At 37.4% G+C, this 24,850-nt stretch overlaps 1 protein-coding gene across 1 annotated transcript in view; it reads right to left on the bottom strand.

The window, feature by feature from the left end:
• Positions 1-5,496: 5,496 nt before the first annotated feature.
• The window catches only part of GNAT3 (G protein subunit alpha transducin 3), a 53,460-nt gene continuing 34,106 nt past the window's right edge, over positions 5,497-24,850 (bottom strand). The window contains exons 5-8 of the mRNA XM_032402290.1: positions 20,790-20,918; positions 9,236-9,365; positions 8,878-9,031; positions 5,497-5,813 (exon numbers count right to left, since the gene is read on the bottom strand). Of these exons, the coding sequence (XP_032258181.1) occupies positions 5,623-5,813; positions 8,878-9,031; positions 9,236-9,365; positions 20,790-20,918 (604 nt within the window). The 3' untranslated portion in view covers positions 5,497-5,622. The remainder of the gene's footprint in view (positions 5,814-8,877; positions 9,032-9,235; positions 9,366-20,789; positions 20,919-24,850) is intronic.

Genomic DNA, 24,850 nt, shown 5'->3' with positions numbered 1-24,850 from the left:
GAACTTGCTATGGCTTCTCCAATAGCACTGGGTGCTTCACTTGGTACTTTTATGTTATGGAGACAGCTTCTTTCTTTGAATCTTAATAACCAACCTCTGCTAGCTTCAAATTTTTGTTATGCAGCTTCCTTCCCTCACTCAGCTCACATAAAATTAAAGAGAGTCAGGGTCTTGCTCTGGATTAGGCTTTGGTTTAAGAGAATGTTGTGGCTGGTTTGACCTCCTATCCAGACCACTAAAATTTTCTCCATATTAGCAATAAGGCTATTTCGCTTTCTTGTCTTTCATGTGTTCACTGGAGTAGCACTTCTGATATCCTTCAAGAGCTTATCTTTTACTTTCACAACTTGGCTAACCATTTGGTGCAAGAGGCCTAGCTTTTGGCTTATCTCCACTTTGGACATGCCTTCCTCACTAAGCTTAATCATTTCTAGCTTTTGATTTAAAGTGAGAGATGTGCAGCTCTTTAACTTGAACATTTAGAGATCATTGTGATGTGGGAAACAAAGGCAGAAGAAAAATTATTAAATTTCCTTACTACTTACAGCCCATTGACAAGTCCTTGAAAAGGCAGAGTGACATTCTTCTAGGGACTCAGCTGCCTCGATCTTAAGACTATGCTAAGGGCAAAAGGCAATCTTAGCCCAACCCTCCAGGATCCTGTAAATCAACTTTAACTTATAAAAATACCTTTGGAAACTTTATCTCTGCCCCCCAAGATATATGTTGGCAATCATCCCCCAAGCATATGACCCACTGATACACATCGGAAGGGTCTCATGACTAAGGTTTTATTAGACGGTAATAAATGACCTTTTCCTAAGAATAGCTAGCCCCCTTAAGGTCCTGGAATCCTTGCTTCCAAAATTCCTTCGAGACTTACCCTATCCCTAACTCCCTCCCAACTTGAAAGTATATAATGGGCCATTCCTCATGACCCCGGTGCAGCTCCTTCTGCCCAAGGGTCCTGTTCCCGTGCTCTAATAAAACCACTTTTTTTTTTTTTTTTGCACCGAAGACATCTCAAGAATGCTTTCTTGGCTATCGGCTTCGAACCCTAAGGTCTTTCCTACATCAGTTGTAGGGTGGATAAGCTGCCTAATTTCAATATTATTGTGTCTCAGAGAATAGGGAGGTCCAAGGAGAAGGAGAGAGAGATGAGGGGGAATGGCTGGTGGGCAGAGTAGTCAGTCACAGATCACCACAACAAATATAATAATGAAAAAGTTTGAAATATTGCCAGAATTACCAAAATGTAAAGAGACAAAGTGAACAAATGCTGTCAGAAAAGTGGCCCCGACAGACTTGCTGGAGACGGTCAAACCTTGAGAAACCTTCAAATTGTAAGCAAAATATACTGCAAAGCACAGTAAAGCAAAGTGCGATAAAGCAAGATACACCAGCATATAAATGTACACTTCTACAACAGTATTTTTTAAATGTAATAAAATATTCAGATTTTAATTGGATAGGATAAATAATCCTAGCATACAGCACCTTTTTCTTTGGCATTCTGCATGTGGGGCTTTTTATGCCAAACTTTCTTACGCTAACTCTAAGTACAATCATCTATTGTTTTCTCCAACGTAAGGCTTTTAATATGTTAAAGTAGAAACAGTCACCACTGTTTTTGATATTCTAATGGAATGTCTTATTTGGCCATTTTTCTTTTTCAAAAAAGAAAACACCACAATCTACCCTGAAAAATATTTTCCATCACATATATGTGCTAGGTTTGGTTCCAATCTGATGAATTTAGAAAACATCAATGTCTTTCAAATAATCACTTGGCTTATGTGTCTCATATATTATTTGCTTTCTGAAGGGTGTTAAAATTAGACGGCTATTACTGTCCGTCTGAAGTAAATTAGGGCCTTTTTATTTCCTCTTTCTTTCGTGTGACTCTATTTACTTCTTAACTAGTGTGACAAATGTGGTTTCGAGTAAAAATTGTGCTATTTAATGAAAAATGTGTTGGCAGCCGCAGAGCTGAGAATCGCAAAATGTCACAGCGCACTTATTTTCCTGTCGATCTGGTGGAGAGGTAGTTAAGGAAAAAGTTGTAATCAACATAATAATGGGATGGTTAATGTTCTAGCAGAGTGGAATTTTACTTTGATCTACTGAAAAGAAACCCATCGAAAAGCAGCCATTTAATTACTATTCATGAAACAAGAGTTGTTAAACATCAAATTATTTTTTCTCCTACATTTCACCGTAAGCTAATCAAGATTTTGGAAACAATATAGATGAATGGAAAACCCCACTGTACAAAATGAACGGTAATTTAGATTTAAACAAGAGCTTGGAAATGGCAAAAAAAAAAAAAAAAGAAAATAGAGCATGAGCAAAGACTAAATACCTGTATAACACTGAACAAATCTGGAGCTGTTGTCAGTAGCTTTGTTATTCACAGATTTGACTAAAGTAGCGTGTATTATGATCAGAAGATTATCATATGCTGCTGAGCTGGAAGCACAAAATGAGCTATGTTTCTTAATAGGATTTGATTATCTGTCCCATTAAAGCTATTGGTAATCTAAATTTATTATGTTTGCAACATTTGGGTAGAAAAACACATGATGTTAGTGTGCCCCCGTGTGGCTGTAGACTGGTCAGTAAGCATGTCAGAAAAGGCTGACAAAGAAAGAGGGTCATAACTGGTTAGATTATCAATTGAATACTTGCTGCATCCAGGCAGAGGGTGGCGTCTCCTATTTTTAAAGTTATTCTGAGAGGATTCACAATTGCTTCTATAGTTCTTATGAATATTTTACTTTTAGTAGTTACTCCTGCTAACTAGCACATCCGTCTCTGATTCTGAAGTCGTGTCACTTCGGAAAAACACGTATCTCTACAAGAAAGATTTCTTTTTTCTCATGTATGTAGCGTGTGATTAAGTCAAGCCTGATGGATCTGTGCAAGTATTTGCAACTATAGTTTGTGATTCAATAGGATAGTGAGTGGATCAAATAAGAAAACTTGTCTTAGGACGGGCCCATAGCCTGAAAGAAACTAGTTTGCCAATTTGTATGATGTACATGAAGACTGGTGTTCGTTTTTAAGTTCTGCGAACCAATAGGATCTGGGATATCTATAACGCGTGCTGTAGACTTCACAGAATTTGAAACCCCTTTTCTATAGAGCTGCTTTTAGAGTCACCAACTTCAAGATTTTGACTCCAGGGTATTACCAATGAATACTCTTCTTCATTTAACTCTCTAGTCACTAGTCCCAAGATGCAAGGACGAAGACTGCTTCCTTGAGACACGTCAAACAAGAACCCTACCTGTACAGCGGGAAGGTTGAAATTTCCATTGAATTAGGTATTTGAGTTCTAACCGACTTTAATATTGCTGGTCTCAGGGCACCTTTCTTCTGGCTAAAGCATGGTTTTCCAGATTTTCCATTTTGTTACTTTCTTTAATTAGTTCAAAATACTGTGCGTCTAGGCCAACCTTTTTTGTTAAAAATTTAAAAAATGAAATCAGACATAGACTCACTTTTAAGGAGGGTGATCACTAAAGTCATAATGCAAACATCTATTTTCTCTACTAAAAATTTCTCTTTTTAATGAAAATGAATTGTTTAGCATAACAACTGTTGTGATTGTGAAGGAATTTTTAAAATTCCAATCATTGGGTTGGAAGGAATAGGTTTTGTTTTGTTTTCCTGTAATCCAAAGTAACCTCTAATTTTAGTTTGATCACTTAACATATTTTTTTAATTTCTCAGAGAATAGTATTTTATAAATATTGATACTTGTCAAATTTTTGCACATATTGAAATGAGTTACGTATTTTTAAAAGACAAATTGAACCCTTTCTGACCCCACCATTTACACCGAAAAGAGAAATCCTAAGGGTAAGACAAAGTCAAAATCCAAATAAAATAGTAATACTTTTCAAACTATCTTACTCCATTATGGAAAATTCTCTTCACACTGTTAGAGAAAAGCAGGTTAAGTAGAATGGGAAAAAATAAAAAGACAAAGCAAAAGATGAAATGATAGCATTTGTGATCTTAATTTAGAATCTCTGAGCATTGAATATCTCCTAGCAAAATGTTGGGTTTTTGTCATCTAGATATTGGTTCTTAGCCAGAAAATTTTATTGAATTCTTGAACTAAATGTTTTCTCTTTTTTCTGTCCTTGCTATCTTAGGCTCCTTAATAATTTATATTCTGCAAAGAAATTTCCAATTAATTTTTCTTACCATGACATTTTTATTGGATTATATTTGTTGATAATTCCTTTGTGTTTTTTGAAAGTAAAGCCAGAAGCACTCCAGTCAAGGCTATTTATTGAATAGTGATCATTCCTAAGTGTTTAGAATGGAAACGTTACAGAACCAGGAAGAAGTGACCCTGAGACATAGCTACCTAAACCCATCTAAGCTACAGATTGGCAAATTGCTTAATTTCTGTTTTCCTAATTTAGCTTGTAAAACACTAATTAGCTGTCTTTTCAGGGTAGTTATAAATCTCATCCACTGACCTACTATTCTGACCTATGTATCACCTTCTACTAGGATAGAGAGTAAACAATATTGAGACCTGCTTGAAAAGGATATGTTGTAAGTGGTACATACTTTAAAAAAGAGAGGTCATCTTTTCTGTTTGCAAATGACATCTTTTCTGTTTGTAAGGCACCAAATTAGCTTTTATAAAGTACGCTTGACCATTATCATGCAGTCGAACATTTAGAACGGACCCTACGGTGCCAATAGAGAAGCTCAATGTTTCTCTTCTACAAAATCTCCTAATTATTAACTCTTACTTCCTACTTCTTAGTCACAAAACCAAAACATACTAAATGCCAAGAAACGGAATTATTTTTCTCTCTTGTGGTCTAAAATTATTGTCCCTCAACCATCAGTTGTAATAATGCTCCATGCCACGTTGGAGTAAAATGTGGGAAATGAGTACTCCATTAAGGACTGTTGTTCAGCCTGATCAGCCTTACCCTATATATTGACCGCACACAGTCCCATTTTCTACTAGGCTGGTACAAAAAAGATAGATTGTTAAAATCTCCAATTCTAAGGGTAAATTCAGCATGAATGACTTTTCTCCCTAAGAAAAATGTAGGAGATAAAATTGCATGCGTTTCTTTTGCATATGGAATTTCTCATCGACAAGTACATGTCTAGTGAACATTTCATTAACAACTTACTGATTGGAGGAATTGACCAATAATGAATAGTTGTTATAGTAAAGGCACAGTTACGTATCAGTGAAAACAAATGTCTCTCAAAATGTGGCCAACGAAATAATACGGGATACCTTGCATTTTTCGTTGTTCTATGATTAGAAATAGATCACAATACAGAAATTTACTACCAAGCAAATTCACTGTCATTAATATGTACCGATACATTACCAAAATGTACGTTTTCAGACCTGAGGACACGAAAGACACCCCCCATCCTCAATGTCCCAGAGAAATTGAAACTTAACCAGATAGAGCTGACAATATAGTAAAATTTTTGTATGAAAACTTTTTGTTTTAGAACACTAAAACAGTTTTTAGTTTTAACAGAAACTAAACACATCGCACAACACCTTTCCTTCTGTATCTTGAGAAGTGTACATGAGCAAGAGTGGAAGAAAAAAAGGATTGATTAGAAAAGCCCACAGTCTTTTAGATTCTCTTTGATTATTATATCTGTAACTGCATCAAACACGAACTTGACATTTTGGGTATCTGTAGCACAGGTCATGTGGGAATAAATTTCCTTATCTTCTTTCTTTAAATTCAGGTCTAGAAACTGGTTTTTGATGTAGTTCCCTGCATCTTCAAATGTATTTGGTCCTTGTTAAAAAAGAAAAGAAAAGAAACGTTAATTGCATTTTAAAAGGAATAAAATTAGAAATATCACTAAGTTTTAGGATTTTACTTTGTGTGCTGCTATTTGATATACTCAGTGTTGAAAAATCAAGATGGCAATGGTCAGTTATCTGGGACTTATGCGATATTAAATTTGTGCTGGGAACTATGCATGCCCCACTGAGTGGGGGCTTCACTTGCCTCAAATACTCACAATACAGTAAAAATACTAACATTTATACATAAATGAGCAATGAAGTCTATATATATGACAAAGGCTGCTCATTTATCTGTGTACGTGGGTGTGTGTGTGTGTTTTAATATGAACCACAAGAAGAATGGCATTTGTAGATGAGTGGACTACAGAACGAGGTGGTGTTTGAGCTGGATCTTGACGGGGAGCTAGAAGAGAGAAGGAGGTAGTCTGAGTGAAGGCCAAAAAGTGGGAGTGAGAATGGCCTGTGTCACTAGACTTGAGGGTAGGGTTGAGAGTCAAATGTGCACTTGGAGAGTCTAGTTGGATGGAAAGGACAGATTTTTGCAGAGGAATTGTAGCAAATCAAGTAGAATGGATGGTACGGGTCAGATTATGGACTATGTTGCTAACCAAACAAAGGAGTTGAGATGACATAGGTGAAACTAGAGAGAGCTGTTCTTGACTGATGCTTTAGTAGAGCTAAATGGAGAGTTGATGAAGGGTGGGCTCGGGAATGGTTAGCCTTGTAGCAGGACACACAATGGATCAACTGGGAAAAGGCAGAAATAAAATACAAATGCTAAGAAACACAAGGCAGCTAAAAGTGACCCATGTTGATGGGCTTTATAACAGAATATACTTTCAGGGAACCTAACATAGGATAGGGCACAACATGAAAATTTTCCAAGGAGATACAATTTGTGTTCCTCACTTTATTGTAACTAGGAGAAAAATTCTGTGAGAGACCATCTTTACAACCATGTAACGTGGCTAAAGTCCAAAACACTAATAATACCAAATGCTGGCAAAGATGTGGAGCCACAGGAACTCAAAATGGTACAGCCACTTTGGAAGGCAGTTGGGCAGTTTCTTACAAAGCTAAACATAGTCTCACTGTACAGCCCAGCACATGTGCTTCTAGATATTTGCACAAAAACTTACACGTACACAGAATCCTGAACATAGACGTTTATAGCAGCTTTATTCATAATTGCCAAAAATTGGAAGTAACTAAGATGTCTTTCGATAGGTGAAAGATTAAACAAACTGGTTTTTGGAGTGAGTTATTATTTAGCAATAAAAGGAAATGGACTATCAACCCATGAAAAGACATGGAGGAAATTTAAATGCATATAGTTTTTATAATGGAAAGTGAAAGCCGTCTATCAGAAAATGCCATATATTGTATGATTACAGCTCTGTGACATTCTGGAAAGGGCACAACTGTAAAAAAGATCAGAGGTTGCCACAAGTTGGATGGGAGGGGTAAAGCATAGATTTATAGTGGAACACAGATGAATTTTATGGCAGTGGAACTATTCTGTATGTTATTATAATGGTAGGGACGTGACATGAATTTGCAAAGCACACAGAACTGCATGACACAGAGTGCCCCTAATAAACTATGGACTTTAGTCATAACGCATCAATACCTGTTAGTCAATTGTCACAAATATACCGCATCAATGCAAAATGTGAATAGTAAGGGAAATGGGAAGCTGACCAGAGAGGGAGTAGGTGAGAACTCTGCCTTTTCCATTCATTTGTCCTGTAAACGAAAAACTGCTCTAAGAAATAAAGCCTATTAGTTAGAAGAAAATATACAGAGCTTTATTGAGTCTATATTTAGTTAGTAAAAATCAACATGGAATCATGATTATATTTAATCACATGATAAATGTGTTAACACATAATTAATATTTACAAAGCTAGAAGAAAGATAGAAGCACTAGTTTTAGATTAGCATAAACAGCTACTATGACAGAATGCCATGCTTCTAGTAACATCTGGGCTACCCATGAAACAAAGTGGTGGAATTGGGCTTCTATTTGTGCTTTTTTAAATTAATTTTTATTTTTTTAGAAGATTTTATTTCTTTGAGAGAGCAAGAGTGCACATGAGTGGGGGGGGGAGGGGCAGAGGGAGAGGGAGAAGCAGATCCCCCACCGAGCAGAGGGCCTGACGAGGGGCTCCATCCCAGGACCTAGAGATCATGACCTGAGCCAAAGGCAGATGCTTAACCGACTGAGCCACCCAGGCACCCCTATTTGTCGTTTAATTCATAAGTATTTCCATCTTACACATAGTTTCATTAACAGAGCATGTAGCTATATTAAAAAAAAAAAGTGTCTCTGAAGGAAAAAAAACCCACTTATAGAACCTGACATTTATAGTCATTAACAGGATCAGCACTAACATTCTAGGAGCTAGGAAAACTGGAAAATGAAAACTGGAAAGAGAAAATGTCACTATTCTCAAAAATCATTCAAACTGTCCCTCAGGAAACTTAATTCAGACTTTGAGAAACAACTGCATTATAAAGTTTCATCAGGAGATACATAAAAAGTGCCAATTTGGGGGGGATGCTGGGTGGTGCAGTCAGCTGGGCCTCTGACTCTTGGTTTCAGCTCAGGTCATGCTCTCTGGATCTTGAGATTGGGCCCTGCGTCAGACTCCCCACTCAGCGCAGAGTCTGCTTAGGACTCTCTCTGCTCCTCCTGCTTGTTCTCTCCTCTCTCTCGAATAAAATTAATCTTTAAAAAAAATGCCAATTTGTAATATATTATATTGTTTATAATGTTTAAGATAACACAGTTTGCGGTGTTGTTTAATACATAGATTAGCAACGCTGGTCCATCTAACCTCCCATTTATTCATTAGAGCTTTTCTTTAATGCCGACAGTGTAGGGAGGCATTTCCTATTTAGCTGCAAGACTTCTTCCAGTTTGGATCACACATGTGACTCAAGCAATTATCATAAGCCTCAACTTCATAAATGTTACCTGTCAAGATGAAGACAGGAAAATAGAGGTCCATATAAGAGTTTTGTATGGAATTAAAAAAGTATCTTACCAGTGTATTCCGGAAAGCAGACACTAAGATGCACTTTCGTTACTTTTTCTTGAAAAAGATCTTTTTTATTGAGAAACAGGACAATGGAGGTGGTTGCAAAGTACTTGTGATTACAGATGCTGTTGAACAGGTGAAGGCTCTCGTGCATTCTGTTCTGTTAGGGATAAAGATGGGCATGTGTAGGATTATTATTGGCAAAATATTAACATTGGGCATTATAAGCAAGGATCTAGAAGTAACATCTATGTTTGGAAGATCTTCCCTGAGTTGGGGAATGTGGTAGTCATGTTGGGAAGAACTGATGCTTGGTTTTTTGTTTGTTTGTTTTACCCTGGCTTTATTTTCCTTTGAGACTTACCATTTCCTCGTCTTCCACCAGGACCATGTCATAGGCACTGAGTGCTGCACAAAATATAATACATGTAACACCTTCAAAGCAGTGAATCCATTTCTTTCTCTCAGATCTTTGTCCTCCTACATCGAACATTCTTTAAAAAAATAAAAACAGGATAACAAGTCTCAGAAATACCCACCGAAAGTTACATTAACATTTAGAACTATAAACGAACGCTCTCATATCTTCAAAAGATAGTCTTTTGTTTTCATTGATTATAAAATATTTTATTTGACCAATTTGCAGCTCAAGGACTACAGAAAAAAAAGGTCATCTTTTTTTATTTTTTTTTTTGTATCCATGCATGCTAGATAAAATCGCATACTGACTTTGAGGGACTGGGCAATTTTTTTTTTTTTTTAAAGATTTTATTTATTTATTTGAGAGAGAGAAAGAGAGAGAGAGCATGAGAGGGAGGAGGGTCAGAGGGAGAAGCAGACTCCCTGCTGAGCAGGGAGCCCGATGTGGGACTCGATCCAGGGACTCCAGGATCATGACCTGAGCCGAAGGCAGTCGCTTAACCAACTGAGCCACCCAGGCGCCCCAGGGACTGGGCAGTTTTTAGCAGTTTACAGTTTTAGTAAGAAATTTACTAGACTTGAGAGATTTTTGATCAAAGTCTATGCAGAGTGTGGGAGTGTCACATCGCTACGTTGCACACCTAAAACTAATAGGACACTGCTTGTGAACTGTGCAGCAGCTAAAATTAAAAAAAGTCTATGCATAGTCTTAAATGAACAGAACCTACAAAAAGATTGGAAGCTAACATAGTTCTAATACTATGATTCTTGCTTCTTCTCTTAGTTCTTCCTACATTCATTCATTCATTCATTCAATTATTGTTTGCATTTTTTGTGCGAGACACTGTGTTAGGCCTACCAACAGAAAGATGAAAAGATATGGTCACTATCTTCAAAGAGCCTGTTGTCTCGGAGAGAGAAAACCAGTATGTTATTATAGGATTATATGATAAATAATCTTTTATTTTAAAGATTGTATTTATTTGAGAGAGAGAGGGAGAGAGAGAAAGCGAGGGGAGGGGCAGAGGGAGAGGGAATCTCAAGCAGACTCCTTGCGCAGTGCGGAGTCTGACAGGGGGCTCGATCCCATGACCCTGAGATCATGACCCCAGCTGAAATCAACCGTCGGACACTTAACTGACTGAGCCATCCCGGTGCCCAGCACTATATAATGAGTATCCTAATACACAAGGTAAAATGTGAGCCCAGAGGAAAACCTAAATCAGCCTGAGTCATCTTGGAACTTCCTCAGAGGAGGTGTTTGAAAATGTGGCTCTCCCTCAGTGCTAGTATTTTGGTAAATGTCCCCATCATGGACCTAGTAACTCAGTAAAGAAACGAGGAGCTATTCTTTTTTTTTTTTTTTTTAAAGAATTTATTTATTTATTTGACAGAGAGAGACACAGCAAAGAGAGGGAACACAGCAGGGGGAGTGGGAGAGGGAGAAGCAGGCTTCCCGCTAAGCAAGGAGCCTGATGCAGGGCTCGATCCCAGGACCCTGGGATCATGACCTGAGCCGAAGGCAGACGCTTAATGGCTGAGCCACCCAGGCGCCCCACAAGGAGCTATTCTTAAGACCTTCCTTTCCCTTACCCTCCATATAACACCCATGCAAAATGCAGTTCCCAATTCATCCACTTCTCTCCAAGGCCCCTTCTCTTGTCCCAGCCACCAACATTTCTCAGCACGGCCACGGCCAGAGTTCTGCAACTTCCTGCAGACTTCTCAGCCATAGGACAACACACAGGCTGGTCTGATGACCCCTAAAGCTCTGGAGATTTTGGTTCCTGCTTACTTTTCCCAGCTTAATTCATACCACTTTCTTCTTTAATACAGTGAGATCACAAGGCTACTCTAGAAACTCCTTTAGTATAAACCTAACTTTTTGCTGCTTCAGGACTTTGGCACAGCCCGTCTCCTTCCCAGGTGACATGATTCCTTTCTTCATGACATGACCCTGCCTCATTCTCACCTCGCAGGTCTTACAGTCAGTGTCTCCTCCACAAGAAAGCCGCCTTCAGCCTCCATGTGAATTGTGTCTCTCCCCATCTCCATTTACTTTCTCTCACATCATTTTCTTTCCTATAAAGCATTGCTTTATAGGATAGTGTTAATGGGACCGGGGTGGGGGGGGTTTGATATCAAGTGCACATGTCAGTTATCAAGGAAAGAGAGAACACGGCATGTCTGGGATAAGCACAGAATTTACATTTTCAGGAACGTGAAAACTTAGCTAAAACCATCGAGATAAATGGCCTGATAATTATTCATTTATTCAATGAATATTTATTGATCATGCCAGGCATTAGAGATTCAACCTCAAGAAGTTTCTAATCTATGTGGGGGTGGTGGTGGCCGTGGTGGTGGGGCGTGTGTGTGTGTTTGTGTGTGTGTTTGTGAACAGACTTAGGATATAGATAGAGGGAGTGTAGGGGTGGGCCATAATTTGAACTAAACTAACTGGAAACTGCTAATTAAAAATTTAAGCAGTTGAAGGATTAAGCCAAGCAAATGTCTGGGGAAACGTTCCAGGTAGAGGCAGTGGAGGAACCAGGAAGAGCAAAGGATTTGAGCAGACAAGAGTAAACCTGACATGTTAGCCCTGAAATAGATTAACTGGGTCTTTTGTATTACACAAGAAGATGACATTTCTATTGCAATCAGTGGGGGAGCTATGGGAGATTTGGGGGCAAGGAATTAACATTGTTTGTTTGCTTGTTGTTATGTTAGGTCACTTTGATCTGAGTCCATAAGATAGATTTGATAAGGAAGAGACTAGAGGCAGAAAAAGAAATTATGGGGCTTTCATAATAGTTTAACCACAACATGTTAATTACTGAGAAACATCCAAGCTGTACAGAGATTTCAAAGGCAATAACTGTACCTGGGGTAATAAATGCCAATCAGCTGACTTGTTGAAGATAATCAAAAGTAGAATACATTGTAGAGTACATTCTACTTACTTTACACTTGATGTGTGAGCCAGGCAGAGAACAGACATATAGAACTGAGTTCCTCAAATCTACACACACACACACACACACACACACACACACACACACCAACCAATGCAAAAAGATTTCAGTAGTAGATTGAAAGAAGAGATGCTCACAATATTCAAGATAATGTTGAAGAGTTCAGTAGTTGGGTGCTTTGGAAATTTAAATGCAGTGTCAATAAACACTATTATAGATGTTGCTAATACCAAACCTTCTGCAATATCAGACTTGTAATATAAACGGAGGAAGAGGACAAAATTTTGACTTCATGTTTATATTATGTGTAAACCAACCAACACATTTAATTTTTAAAAATGAGTCAACACTCGTATGGAAACAAAGATAATTAATATGCAGTCAGACCTTTAAATTTTAGTCAAATAATTTGTTGATCTATAAAACTAGTCTTTTTTCAGAATTTGAAAAATCATTTTATCTATAGTTTTGTTGAAATTATAAAATGTAGTACACATGGAAATAATTTAGATCATGACTTTTATTGCCCCCTTCCCACCAATTGTAATGTCTTAATCTTAATTTAACATGCCTAATGAGAGTTTATTTGCCAGGCATGTGAGCAATCTACAACAATTGACTCAAATTTTAAACTATAATAAACTCAAAAGGTAGGTACAATTATTATTTCTATTTTTCATATGAAATGTTAAAGCAACTAGCCCACGGCTTATTAATTCAAGTCATATTTGTGGAAGCTATTATGTACCAGGCACCATGACAGGTTCTGTGGGTATGATCGTGAAGCTTTGTTGTGAAGCTCATCAAGTGTAAATTTATTTATTTAGACCAGAGTTCCTCAGTTAATACCTAGTGTCCACAGTTAGCTTTAAAACTCTTAAACTCTTACCAGTGGGCTGGAATTACCTTCGCTGTAGTCTGTCCTTTTTCCCTTAGGGTCAGACAGTAGGTCTATATGTTGTCAAACTGGGCAAAAATGTAAAATTCTCCCCTTCCCAGGTGTTTTGTTCCATGATTTTAATGGTGATAGTACAGACTGTCAGGATTCTAGGTGTTGTGTATATTCTCCATTTGGTCATAGACAAATATATGATGGATCATTTGTTGGCAAAGAAATGTGATACTGTGATTGAACAAAAATACATTAACTTGTGGATTTTGGCGTGTTGAGGATTGAATATGCATCAGTAGGTTTAAGCTCCTGGTAAGCTTTTCAAACTAAAACCACCTGCTGTGTCTCCACCCACTAGATTTGGATATGTAAGTATCTCCATAAATTCTTGTTTTCTCTTTTGTTCTAGTCCTCTCTTCAGGGTTTGCTTCCATCATGGGCATCCCACAATGGAGAGTGAACAGAATGAGGAGAAAAGTTGCTGGATGAATAGAATGTCTGTGCTAAGAGAGCCTGATAATGAATTTCTACAGTAGAAATGATATTGCTGTAGGAACCAAACTCCAGGACACCTTGGTTAAGTTTTCTCCACCAGATAAATGGGACGTGGGTTTGTCTAACTAACTTTCTTTTTGAGTCTTTTTTTCTTTGCTTTTATGGCCAACTAAATAAGCTATCTCCATCTATCTGATGATTTCTTTTTTTTAATTACTTTTATATTTTCAATTAGATTATATTCAAAACTTATAAATCTGAGGATATTCTACTAGTAGAACTGCTCAGATTCCTGGCACAGTGATCAAATATTTTATCTCAAAGAGGATAACCTTATTGCTCTCATGTTAATAGTTTTTAAATCAGAAAAAAAATTGCAGGGAGTCCCTTGCAATGAAAACAGTAATAAGAATTATCAAGATATGGACATCACCAATTTATGAACTCTGGGGGGAATTTAAACTCCCCAGGAAAAGGGAAAAACAGAAACTTCATGTACTTTCTATGTTTTTCTTTTCTACAATGTAATGATCTCAAATGACTTTCCCAAGAAATAGAATGTTTGAACAATCTTTTGCGATGAAATTCAGAGCAAGCCCAGCAAGCTCGCTGGCTCTCTCCTGATGTTTTCTGATCATTCAGCTTCTTCACAGCCTACTGTTGACATTAACACCTTTGTGTAAGGGTAGCTATTCTCCTCTTCAGGTAAATATATACAATTCTTGAGGTGCATAATGTGTAACATGACCCTTAGACCACTGTTCTTTTAATGTATCATGCAGCCTTCAGTAAACGTGTTTTAATAGGCTTAGCTTTCTCCTGAGGAAGGGAAGACAAAGATTTGTCCTCAGAGGGTTTTGTCATATTGATAAAAATGGCTTTCGAAAGTCTTAGATGGCATGCTAATTACCTTCTCATTTTATGACTCATTTGATCAACACTGGTGCGTGTCTATGTGCACGTGCTCAGGTTGATGTTAGAGACAAAGGTCCAGGGAGCATAGAACATGCCATCTGCCATTACAGAATTTAAATGTTCATTAGCAAATCAGAACAACAGCTGGAGTTTTGCTTTCATACTGAGTCTACCGGATATTATGTTAGCTCTAAGAAGTTACGTGTTGTTTTGCTGCTATTGTAGTAATTTCTTTTCATACGTCTCTCCTCACTTTTAGCTCTTCCTCTAAATTTTAACTTGCGACTTACTTTAGAGGTGTAAAGCATTAAAGCCTATTGAAACAATTTAGAGATTCCCAAAGTAGAAGCCTTTACTTAAATTATTGAATAAGAAGTATCTATCTAAAAAATATATGTAAGGATATATGAGTACAGAAATATATCAGAATAGGGGTGCCTGGATGGCTCAGTCGTTAAGCGTCTGCCTTTGGCTCAGGTCATGATCCCAGGGTCCTGGGATTGAGTCCCTCATCGGGCTCCCTGCTCAGCAGGAAGCCTGCTTCTCCCTCTCTCACTCCCCCTGCTTGTGTTCCCTCTCTCGCTGTGTCTCTCTCTGTCAAATAAATAAAATCTTAAAAAATAAAAGAAGTATATCAGAATATACATGAATGTGAATACATGTATATTCCATCATGACCATTTTGTGAAAAACAGAAGGAGAAATCCAAGAAAAACATGCATTCTCGCTGACTGAACATTTGGATTGGTCAAATCTACAGGAACAATTAATGAGATAAACTTACATGTGATACAGATTGAGTCCCCTTGATTCCCTGAGGAGTGAAAGTAACCAGAGTCTTCACGATAGTGAATGGAACGTGCAGTTCTCATTTTTGTGTGAAGAAGTTTTGTTTTACTTATTTATTTGTTTGGTAATACATATTTCCTTATTAAGTCTGATATTTCAGTTAGAATTCTTAAATTAAAAAAAAAAAAAGGTTTAAAATGCCTGAGCTGTACAATACAGCTAAAAATCCACAGGCAAGGCTTTTAAGTGACCGTTGAACATTGATTATTTGTTAAACTACCTATAACATTAACATAGGGCAAGTCATCAAGGTTTTATGGCTTTATATTCAGCAATTGAGTTGTGTAGTCTATTTTAAACAACTGGGGAAGCTGTTGAGTTTTATGGCTTTATGTCAAACAGCTGGCTAAATATTTAACCACACCAGATTATTCACACTTAATATTAGAATAGATTATAATGAAGTAATCTGTACTTTGTAGTGCTTACAAAATTATTACATAATCTAGGATAGCCAAAAATTACTAATGCTACTGCAGCTAATTTGTTAGAAGTCTTTGCTCTTCTTCTAAGTATATGACTTCTCTTGGAAAAAAAAAAAATCACAATTTCTGACATCTATATATTTGACCACAGAAAAAGCAGACCTAATCTGAGTTGGAATTTATTTTAAATTATTATGTTGAGTGGAGTTGTTCCAAGATAATTGGTTGTATCAGAATTGGCATAACTTCTTAAGATGGCCATATAAATCTGTGTCATCACTATACACACATAACAAAGTGGCCTAACCAAGTCTTTCCCTTGTGCCAAGTTCTGAAAATAGATCAGGGTAAATATTTTCAGACAAAAGAGATATGCACAGAGATCATTCTAGATCCCTCAATTGCTTGTGATTAAAAAACGGAATCAAAAGGACTTATAACCATAAAAAAGTCAGGTCTCTAAATGCTCATAGTTGTTAATAACATGATGTACTTTCTACCAATGTGTGTGTGTCTGTTCGGAACTTAAAATGCCCACTAGATAATCCTCTAATTATTGAATAACATAATTCATAAAATCATTAAAATATATTACTAGAATAAATTAGACACGTTATAAAGCTTACTGTTTGGATAATATTGACCATGAACATACCTGAAACAAATAGATAGTTATATATGAGTTATTGCTCTGTGAGATTTAATAGACAATGACAATGCTAATTTGGGATCTAGCAGCTGGGTAGACAATCAGACTCACTCCTAAGCTTATACCCCCACAGAAAGGAACCCAGTGCACATGATCAATTTAAAATTCAAGAAAATTATAATTTATGTCATATCATAGATCCACTCAAACGTTGTTGAGAATAGTTATGTTGAACTTACAAAACCTAAAGCTCCACATTGTTATAGCTGCTGACTTCTCTTCTTTGACTTCCACATAGTTTTATGTCCTTTCAGTTCTCTCTTTAATTGTGGAACAATTAGGAAGAAAGCGACTTCTCTATAATTGTTTGATAAAGTCTTGTAAATCTTTAAGTTCTTTGTCCTGAGGAATTATTTTATAACAAATAAAAGAGTTCACACTTGTGTTTTCCATTAACATAGTACTTTCACATCTGTAAAAATAATTTCTTTTATGTTTGACTGTTGGAGTTCTGGTTTGATAAGAACTCTAAGGTAATTTCCATTAAATTAGGTGATACAGGAAGATGATACAGTATATTGGCAGAGAGAATTTTTCATTTTGATGTTCCTGTTTAAAATTCTAGAGTTCTCTAATTTAATATGCAAATTAAATCTTTAGTTTTAAATAATCATAGGATGATGTATGCTATGTGAATACAAATCAATGCTAATGCAATATATTTTAATACCTGGGCACTTACTGAAATGAAGTTGGAAGGTATCTTATTTTTATACTTTCTGTTTTGAAATACTACCAAATTTTACACTACAAAAGCCTGTGTGCATTTTTAGATAATCCTATTCAACCCTTCAAAAAAAAAAGTTATTTAACTGTGGGAATTTATTAAGGGATTAATATATCTCAGTTGCTGTGATCAAACTTAAAAATGTAATTAAGTGATTTTAAATAGTTCCTTAAGAAAGAAGAGTTGCCTTTTTTATATTTTGTAGTAAAACCTAAATATTTTCAAAATTTCATTGTTTAAATATTTGTGTTTAGAGAAACTCCCTGCATTTGAGTAATTAATATTCTCCGTTTCTTTATAGAAGATGCCTTTTGTTAACAGACCCTCTTGAGCGGGAGGAAATACAGAACCTATTAAAAGAGTTAAAAACCTGTTTTAATGAATGGCAAAGAGGTAGTGGTTGTGTAGTATAGAGAATGTTATGTCAAAAGAAGTCCTAACTTGCCTTTACAATCCAGTTCACAAACACCTTCCATTTTCAGCACTGATGCTGTCATAGAGGATCTAACAGGACCTTTCCTGCTCCTTCGTAAGGGCCAGCGAGATATGAAAGCAGCGTAGGCACTCACCTACCTGCAGGACTCAGACAGTCTCACAAACCACAGAACTGCAAAAGGACAGGAAGATGATGATGCACCAATGGGAGTTTAGAGGTATAATCTGAAGAGGCCTATTATGAGGTCATATATCTTTAAAATGATGTTTTATTTTTTAAAAATTAATGCAAATACTGTATTCTACTCAGAATATAATTTTTAAAATTTTCTGACTATTATTTGGTACTGAGAGAAATAGATGTTCCAGGAAATGAATGTGACTTTCTGAGGTTTTGGGTGCTCATTGGTAGTCGTCACGTCCCTTGGATTCAGAAGCACAGATGTGCGAAGGTACCAAGCCGTCAACTCAGAGACAGCTCCCCAGCAGGCTGTCGTTTTCTTCCCTGTTCCCTCTTCTCTCTGAAGGGAGTCACGGAGGACCAACAACATTGGAAGGAGCATTTACTCAGTGGAAGAAAGAACGGTTTCTGCTCCAATTTACCTCGTAGCGCACAGAGATATGCAGTGGAAGAAGTGTGGTCTTGGAAGTTAGAAAGATGTGTTCTATTCACATTTCTAGCACTTCTATGTATGATCGTGGGGAAATCTTTTACCTCATTTTAGCCTTCATTTTTTTTTTTTTTTCACTCTTTGTCCAACATAAGGGCAGCATTGCTCAGTTCAACATGTTACAAGGGGTGTGTACAAATAGGGTCCATACAGTGATTGGCATGGCACATTTATTCATCCGGCAAGAACTGACTGTAAGCCTACTCTGTGATAGCCACCATGATAATCACATGAGATGGTACTGTGAAGACGTGGCCCCTACCCTCCGGGAGCTCAGAGCATATGAGACAGAAACAGAAACCAAAGAGCAAGCAAATAAAGAAGTCGATTTCACATATTAGTAAGGATTTTTTTTTTTTTAAAGGACAAAATAGTGTGATATTTCAATCCTTGAAGGCAGGCTCACATTGGTATGGCAAGTGAGAGCTGTTTGTGTTTCTTCCTGGTACCGCCCTTAGTGACCTCACATTGCTAGGTTGCAATTAGCCATTGTTGAGTATTGGTATTTTTATACCAAGGGAAGCTGCAGGGGCCACACATCGGGTTTTCCTTCTCCCCCTGTCCCAGAGAGCCTACTGATATGTTTACCAGCACACTATTGGGTATAGTAGTGACAAGTATATGCAGGGATGGCAGACAGAATGATCAAGCCTCCATGAGGAGACAGCATCTCATTTCGGAACTCAATGATAACAAGGAGCCAGTCCTTGCAGAGATCCAGGGTCAGAGCATTTTAGGCAAAGAGAACAGCAAGTACAAAGGCCCTAGGTTTGGAATGTTCAAGGAACAGATATATACAGCAGATAATTTATGATAGTGACTATTTCAGAGAAGATACTAAATTGGTGTTGCATAGACTGACTGGAGTTGTAAACTTCTAGGTATTCAATATGTGATAGTAATTTTCATAACTGGTTCATGATCCAGTCTAAACTCTAGAAAATTCCATTAACTTGTGTAATGCTTTGACGGGCTTAGGAGGGGCAAACGGTCCAAGCAATTGGACTTGGATTCCCATAGGAAAACCTTAGAAACTGGATCGAAAACAAGGAGTCTGGAGAAAGTAGTTGCCAAAGAGGAATTGTACAGCAGCCATGACAGGACTGAAGACAAACTGCTTACATCTGCCAAGAGTAGATGTCGACCTAAATCTTGGCAGTCTCTTTATCCTGGTTTGATCTTTGACTCATCTGTCAGAAAATTCACTATTTGTGGACCTGAAATTCAGGTGTAAATTTTGAAGAGCTTTCTTTGATATTAACTTGGAAATATACTGGCTATCTATATAACATCTATTCTAGTTAGATATTCTGTCTCACCAATGTTAATAATAAATTTTTTGTTTGTTTTTAAGATTATATTTATTTATTTGACAGAGAGAGAGATAGCGACAGCAGGAACACAAGCAGGGGCAGTGGGAGAGGGAGAAGCAGGCTTCCCTCTGAGCAGGGAGCCCGATGCAGGGCTCGATCCCAGGACCCTGGGATCACGACCTGAGCCGAAGGCAGACGCTTAACTACTGAGCCACCCAGGTGCCCCAATAATAAAAAAATTTTTAAAGCTTTTATCCCACTGAAGTAAGTTTTGCTTCACAAATGGATACAGATAATTCATGTCACTTCTGTTCGGTGTTTCTACTTTTAAAAAATATTCCCAGTTTGCATACATGAATGAGTTTATTAATTGCATTTTTAATTAATTTTTTCATTTATTAAGTGGTACATCTGGAACCTGGTTTTGATGTTTAATAGTCCATCTTATCCACAATCCGCAGGGAGAGGCACTTAAGTGTCGTGACATTTTATAACAACTACGGTTTGGATTTCCATTTCTTGGTATAGTAGATGAGTGGTTTTGCAATAGCATTTCTAGAAAGGTCTTGATAATGTGACGGCAATAAAAATAGTGGACTCATTTTCATACCCAAACCATGCTTATAAAATAGGTCTTGTTATTTCAGTAAATAGCATCACATTCAAATAGTTCTCTCAATTATTTGCATTTTTTAAATTAAGGAAATGAATAAGAATATTTCAGGCAAATGGGAGATTGGATGGCAAAGGACATACTATCTATAGCACCTGTTACTTAAATTTTATTTAAATATATTTTTTCTTTTTCTCTGTCTTCTTTTTTTTCAAAGTAGGATATCAGTTTCTAGAGGAAAATGAAATCAAGCATTCACCTAGTTAAGACAAGGCATGTTTCTTGGAGGGAGGGATGGAGCTTAGGATGAAGGGTAGGTGTAGGGTCACAGGAAGGCAGTACGAGCACGTGGTAGTGAAAGCGAACCAGGCCTGGGAAGGATGCCCAAGCGCTCACTTGGCTCGAATCTGGGTTAGACCTTTCTCTGTGAAAAAATATTGAATATTTTTGTTGATGGTTAGAAAAGACATGGTGCATACCTGAAATGCAAATCTTTAAAGGAGAATTGAGTTTCAATGATTCCGGTTGTTTTCACTCGAGAATGTAGCACATCTTGCTCATTTGGGACATATCCAGGAGCTGTGATTCTGTCGACATCATTCAGATAGCTAATAAAACAACAAAAATAGCATATATTTTTTAAATTTATGTTTGAACAGACCAGGATTCGGTACAAATGAAGCTTTACTTCAAGGTCCATTAAAATTACTAAGCTCCAGACTGGTGCTTTTTAAATTCCGCTCATCAGAGCTTGGTGGCTGGTTGTGGCCGAGGGCTAAGTGTGGTGCACAGCTGACCCATGGAGGCCTCTTATACCGATTGCTAGACTGATGCTGCCTTAGCCTGTGTTTTATGAGGTGTATGTAACAGAATTGATGGTGTATGGATATATTTCAGAGAAAAGTTCTATTTTTGGGTTTTGATCATCCAAAAAAAAATGCTATCATGTAATGCTAGGCACTAGACTATCCTAAAAATGCTGTGGTTTGAATTTAGGCACTTTGAATTTTAAGAGAGTAATTGGTTGCAATAATGTTGTTCTCCACAGATTGTCTAGCTTAGGGCTCTGGACCATTTGTGTTAAGTGCCATGATTATATACAGTTAATGAAGTTAAAAAAAGAAAACAACAAAAAACTTTTGACTTTCTTGCTGGTTCACAATGGAACTAACTCATGACATTGGTGACCCATCCAGGGGACAGAAGGCTGAACTTAGACATTACACCCACTCCTACTACTCTTCTCTTCCACCCATGTGTCAGTGTCCTTAACTCTTTCCTGGAGAACATATTTAAAAACCCTACCGTTACCAAGCTGAATACTGCCCTCTTTTTGCCCACAGGATCTAGGGGTCCTGAGAAGGAGGAACAGGTCTGAGTAAACTGTGTGCTCTATTAGAGTCTGTTAGATGAGAGGAAAGGAACTGCTCTTTGCCTCCTTCTTGAAACCAGATCATGTCTTTAAACTAAAAGTATTTCATTGCTTTCAAAACATTTGACAACCACTTTTCTAGACTTTCAATACTAAGGCTTCAGTGGCTTAGCAATATGGCTATTTCTGTGAAAATGCTAAATAGAGATAGTAAAAGTCTGGTAAGGTTTCTATGACAAAATTGGCCATTATATTAAATGAAGTTTACATTATGTAGCTAAACAGGAAGATCGTGACGGGTATACATCCATCCCGACAGAATTCGAGGGGTAGAATCCAGCTAAATATTACACATTATTCAAAAGTTGAATTTTTCAGGGACTTAGTTGAAGAGTTGTTACGTGTTAGCACCTCACACAATGCCTTAAACAGCAAAACTATGTCGTCATTTTTTAAAAAAATAAATTCAACATCAATATGGATAATTTATTCTTGGAGGATCTTTCTGCTTTTGAGCCGAAACAAACGGAGTGAATGCCCCAAAGGGATTTTGGCCAAATGACAAATAGGCGATCATAGTTCAGAAACATATGTATGTGTGATGTGAAAATTTATCACCATGCTTGATTCTAAAAAAGCTGAATTTTTCTTAAAAGCAAGAGACAAATCAAGATACAGATCTATCAGAAGAAAATATTAGAAGATTTTTCCAGTTTATCTGTTTTCTATTTTGTGAAGTCAGGCCCTTTGTGAATTCCCTACTGACTAAGTCTTCACATAGGGTAAAGTCTACTTTTGGTCAGGTGGTTTAGGCAGGAACAACAACAACAAAAGCAAACTTGTCAACATAGCGGTTAAATTCATTTTAATGATAGCTAAGTGAATACTTTGGTAAAGACACATTTAATGTACTTTTTTTTTTTTTTTTTAAAGATTTTATTTATTTATTTGACAGAGAGAGACACAGTGAGAGAGGGAACACAAGCAGGGGGAGTGGGAGAGGGAGAAGCAGGCTTCCCGCTGAGCAGGGAGCCCGATGCGGGGCTCGATCCCAGGACCCTGGGATCATGACCTGAGCTGAAGGCAGACGCTTAACGACTGAGCCACCCAGGCACCCTTTAATGTACTTTCATTTGCGTATACAAATGATTTCAAGCAAAGCAGAAGCATTAGCAGAGTGACAAATTTGCATTTAAGATGCCTGCTTTTAATAAGTACAAGATTTGAGTGCTCAGGCCTGTGGTCTAGAACTTAAGCCATAAGCCCAAAATACATATAGCTCAAATCGTTAAAAAATAAATATATAAATAAATAAACCTGATTCTTTTTCTAATCATGTAAAAATAGTATTTTTTTTTCCTGTTAGTCTTTGTTAAATCTTAAGGCTTGTAGAATTTAAATAGCACATTAGATGGCCTCGATCAGTAAACCATGAAGTATTAATAACAAAATCTTTCCCATGTTTGTCACTGTCATGCCCTTTTTCTTTCCGTTTGCTAGTGCTGATGAAGGCAGTTTGGTGTCCTGTTGCCACGGACATGACCTTCCCTGCTCTGATTAGGACTCACCTCTTTGTTAGCTTAAACTTGAAGGGGCCATAGGGTTTTTTTTTTTCTTTCTTTTTTTTTTTTTTTAAGATTTATTTACTTGAGAGAGAGTGAGAGAACGCGTGTGCATGCACACCTGCGTGGGGGTGGGGGCAGGGTGAGTGGCGGTGGGGAGTAAGGGGGAGGGGCAGAGGCAGAGGCAGAGGGCGAGTGAGTCCTGAGCAGACTCCTTCTTAGCACGGAGCCTGACCTGGGCGGGTCTCACAATCCTGAGATCTCGCCCTGACCCCGGAGATCTGGACCTAAGCCGAAAGCAAGAGTCAGAAGGTCAACCGACTGCACCACGCAGGCGCCCTGAAGAGGCTCTAGGTTTGAAAAAATAATAAATATCCTATTTTGACTGAAAAAAGAAAAAAAGGAAAAAGGGAAAAAGGTAGAGAGAGGGAGAGGAGAAAGAAAAACGGAGGGAGGGAGCGAGGGAAAGAGGCCATTGCGGTGTATCGTACATGTGACATAGACATGGGTTTGGTACCTCTCTGATATTGTATTTAGTTTTAAAATGTGAATGTGATGCAGTATTTGAAAAAAAGCGTTAATTTTTGGAAGAAAGCAATGGCCATTCAGCTATTTTTCTTTGTGTTTTACTTAATCTTTCTTTTAAGGGCCTCTAGGGGCAGAAAATGATAATATTTAAATTTGGAGGTGTTTTTAACAATGAAAATTTTCTTAGATATGGAGGTGGGAGTAAAGGTGGAGGAGTGGATCAGATTTCTTGTTCTACTGCTCTGTAAATTAGTCAGGGTATTTAAAACCATTATAATATGGGCAACATTCACAAAATGGGTACAAATGTGTAATTGCATTTAACCTGAACAGAGAAATGCTTTTAATATGAATCTATAATGTGATAGTTCCACTGTAAATTTTATATTTTGTGTGCCAAAACAGAAAAACTGAAACTAAAGTTTAGAAAGATTAGAAAATAAAATGTCATTTCATCTACCCATTTTAACAATACAATATGTAAAATGTTTTTGCTAATAAAGAGCAAAGTGTTTGGTAAACATAATGATAGTATAATTGCAAACACAGAATATTTGAGTGGAAAAATAAAGCTTAATTGCTAAAGTATATCTAAAACTAAATCTATTAAGTACAGCTATTGAAGGGGTTCAGGACAGCACATCCCCCCGTACCCCAGAATGTGCCACTTTGGCATGTGGATTATTTTGAGCTGAAGGCACCTGAGACCCTGGAGGCTCAAGAGAACATTTGCCCCTCCCTCAACTACATAGAAGAATCTTAATTGAGAGTCGTTGCCCTCAGTTTAGCAGAGATACATTTTATCTGAGTGACCCATCTGTGTGGCAGGGCAAACATCTAATTACTAAACATCTGCTCTTCTGATTGCTCTGTGAAACACATTCCTTTCCTCTCAAGTCCCAGACCACTACCCCCTTCTCTTTAGTTCAGAGTAACATATATACCTCATTTCGCCTGACTTTGAAATTTCCACGTCCATGTAGATTCCCTGTAGGTATGCCTATTACATTTTATTTTCTCCTGTTAACCTGTCTCATGTCAATATGATTCTTAGGCCAGCTAAAAGGACCTTGGAGGG

This window comes from Phoca vitulina, unplaced genomic scaffold (genome assembly GCF_004348235.1).
Source record: "Phoca vitulina isolate PV1807 unplaced genomic scaffold, GSC_HSeal_1.0 scaffold4, whole genome shotgun sequence".
NCBI classification, from domain to species: domain Eukaryota; kingdom Metazoa; phylum Chordata; class Mammalia; order Carnivora; family Phocidae; genus Phoca; species Phoca vitulina.
The sequence above is the reverse complement of the archived record's forward strand: the minus strand, read 5'-3'. Positions and strand labels throughout refer to the sequence as shown.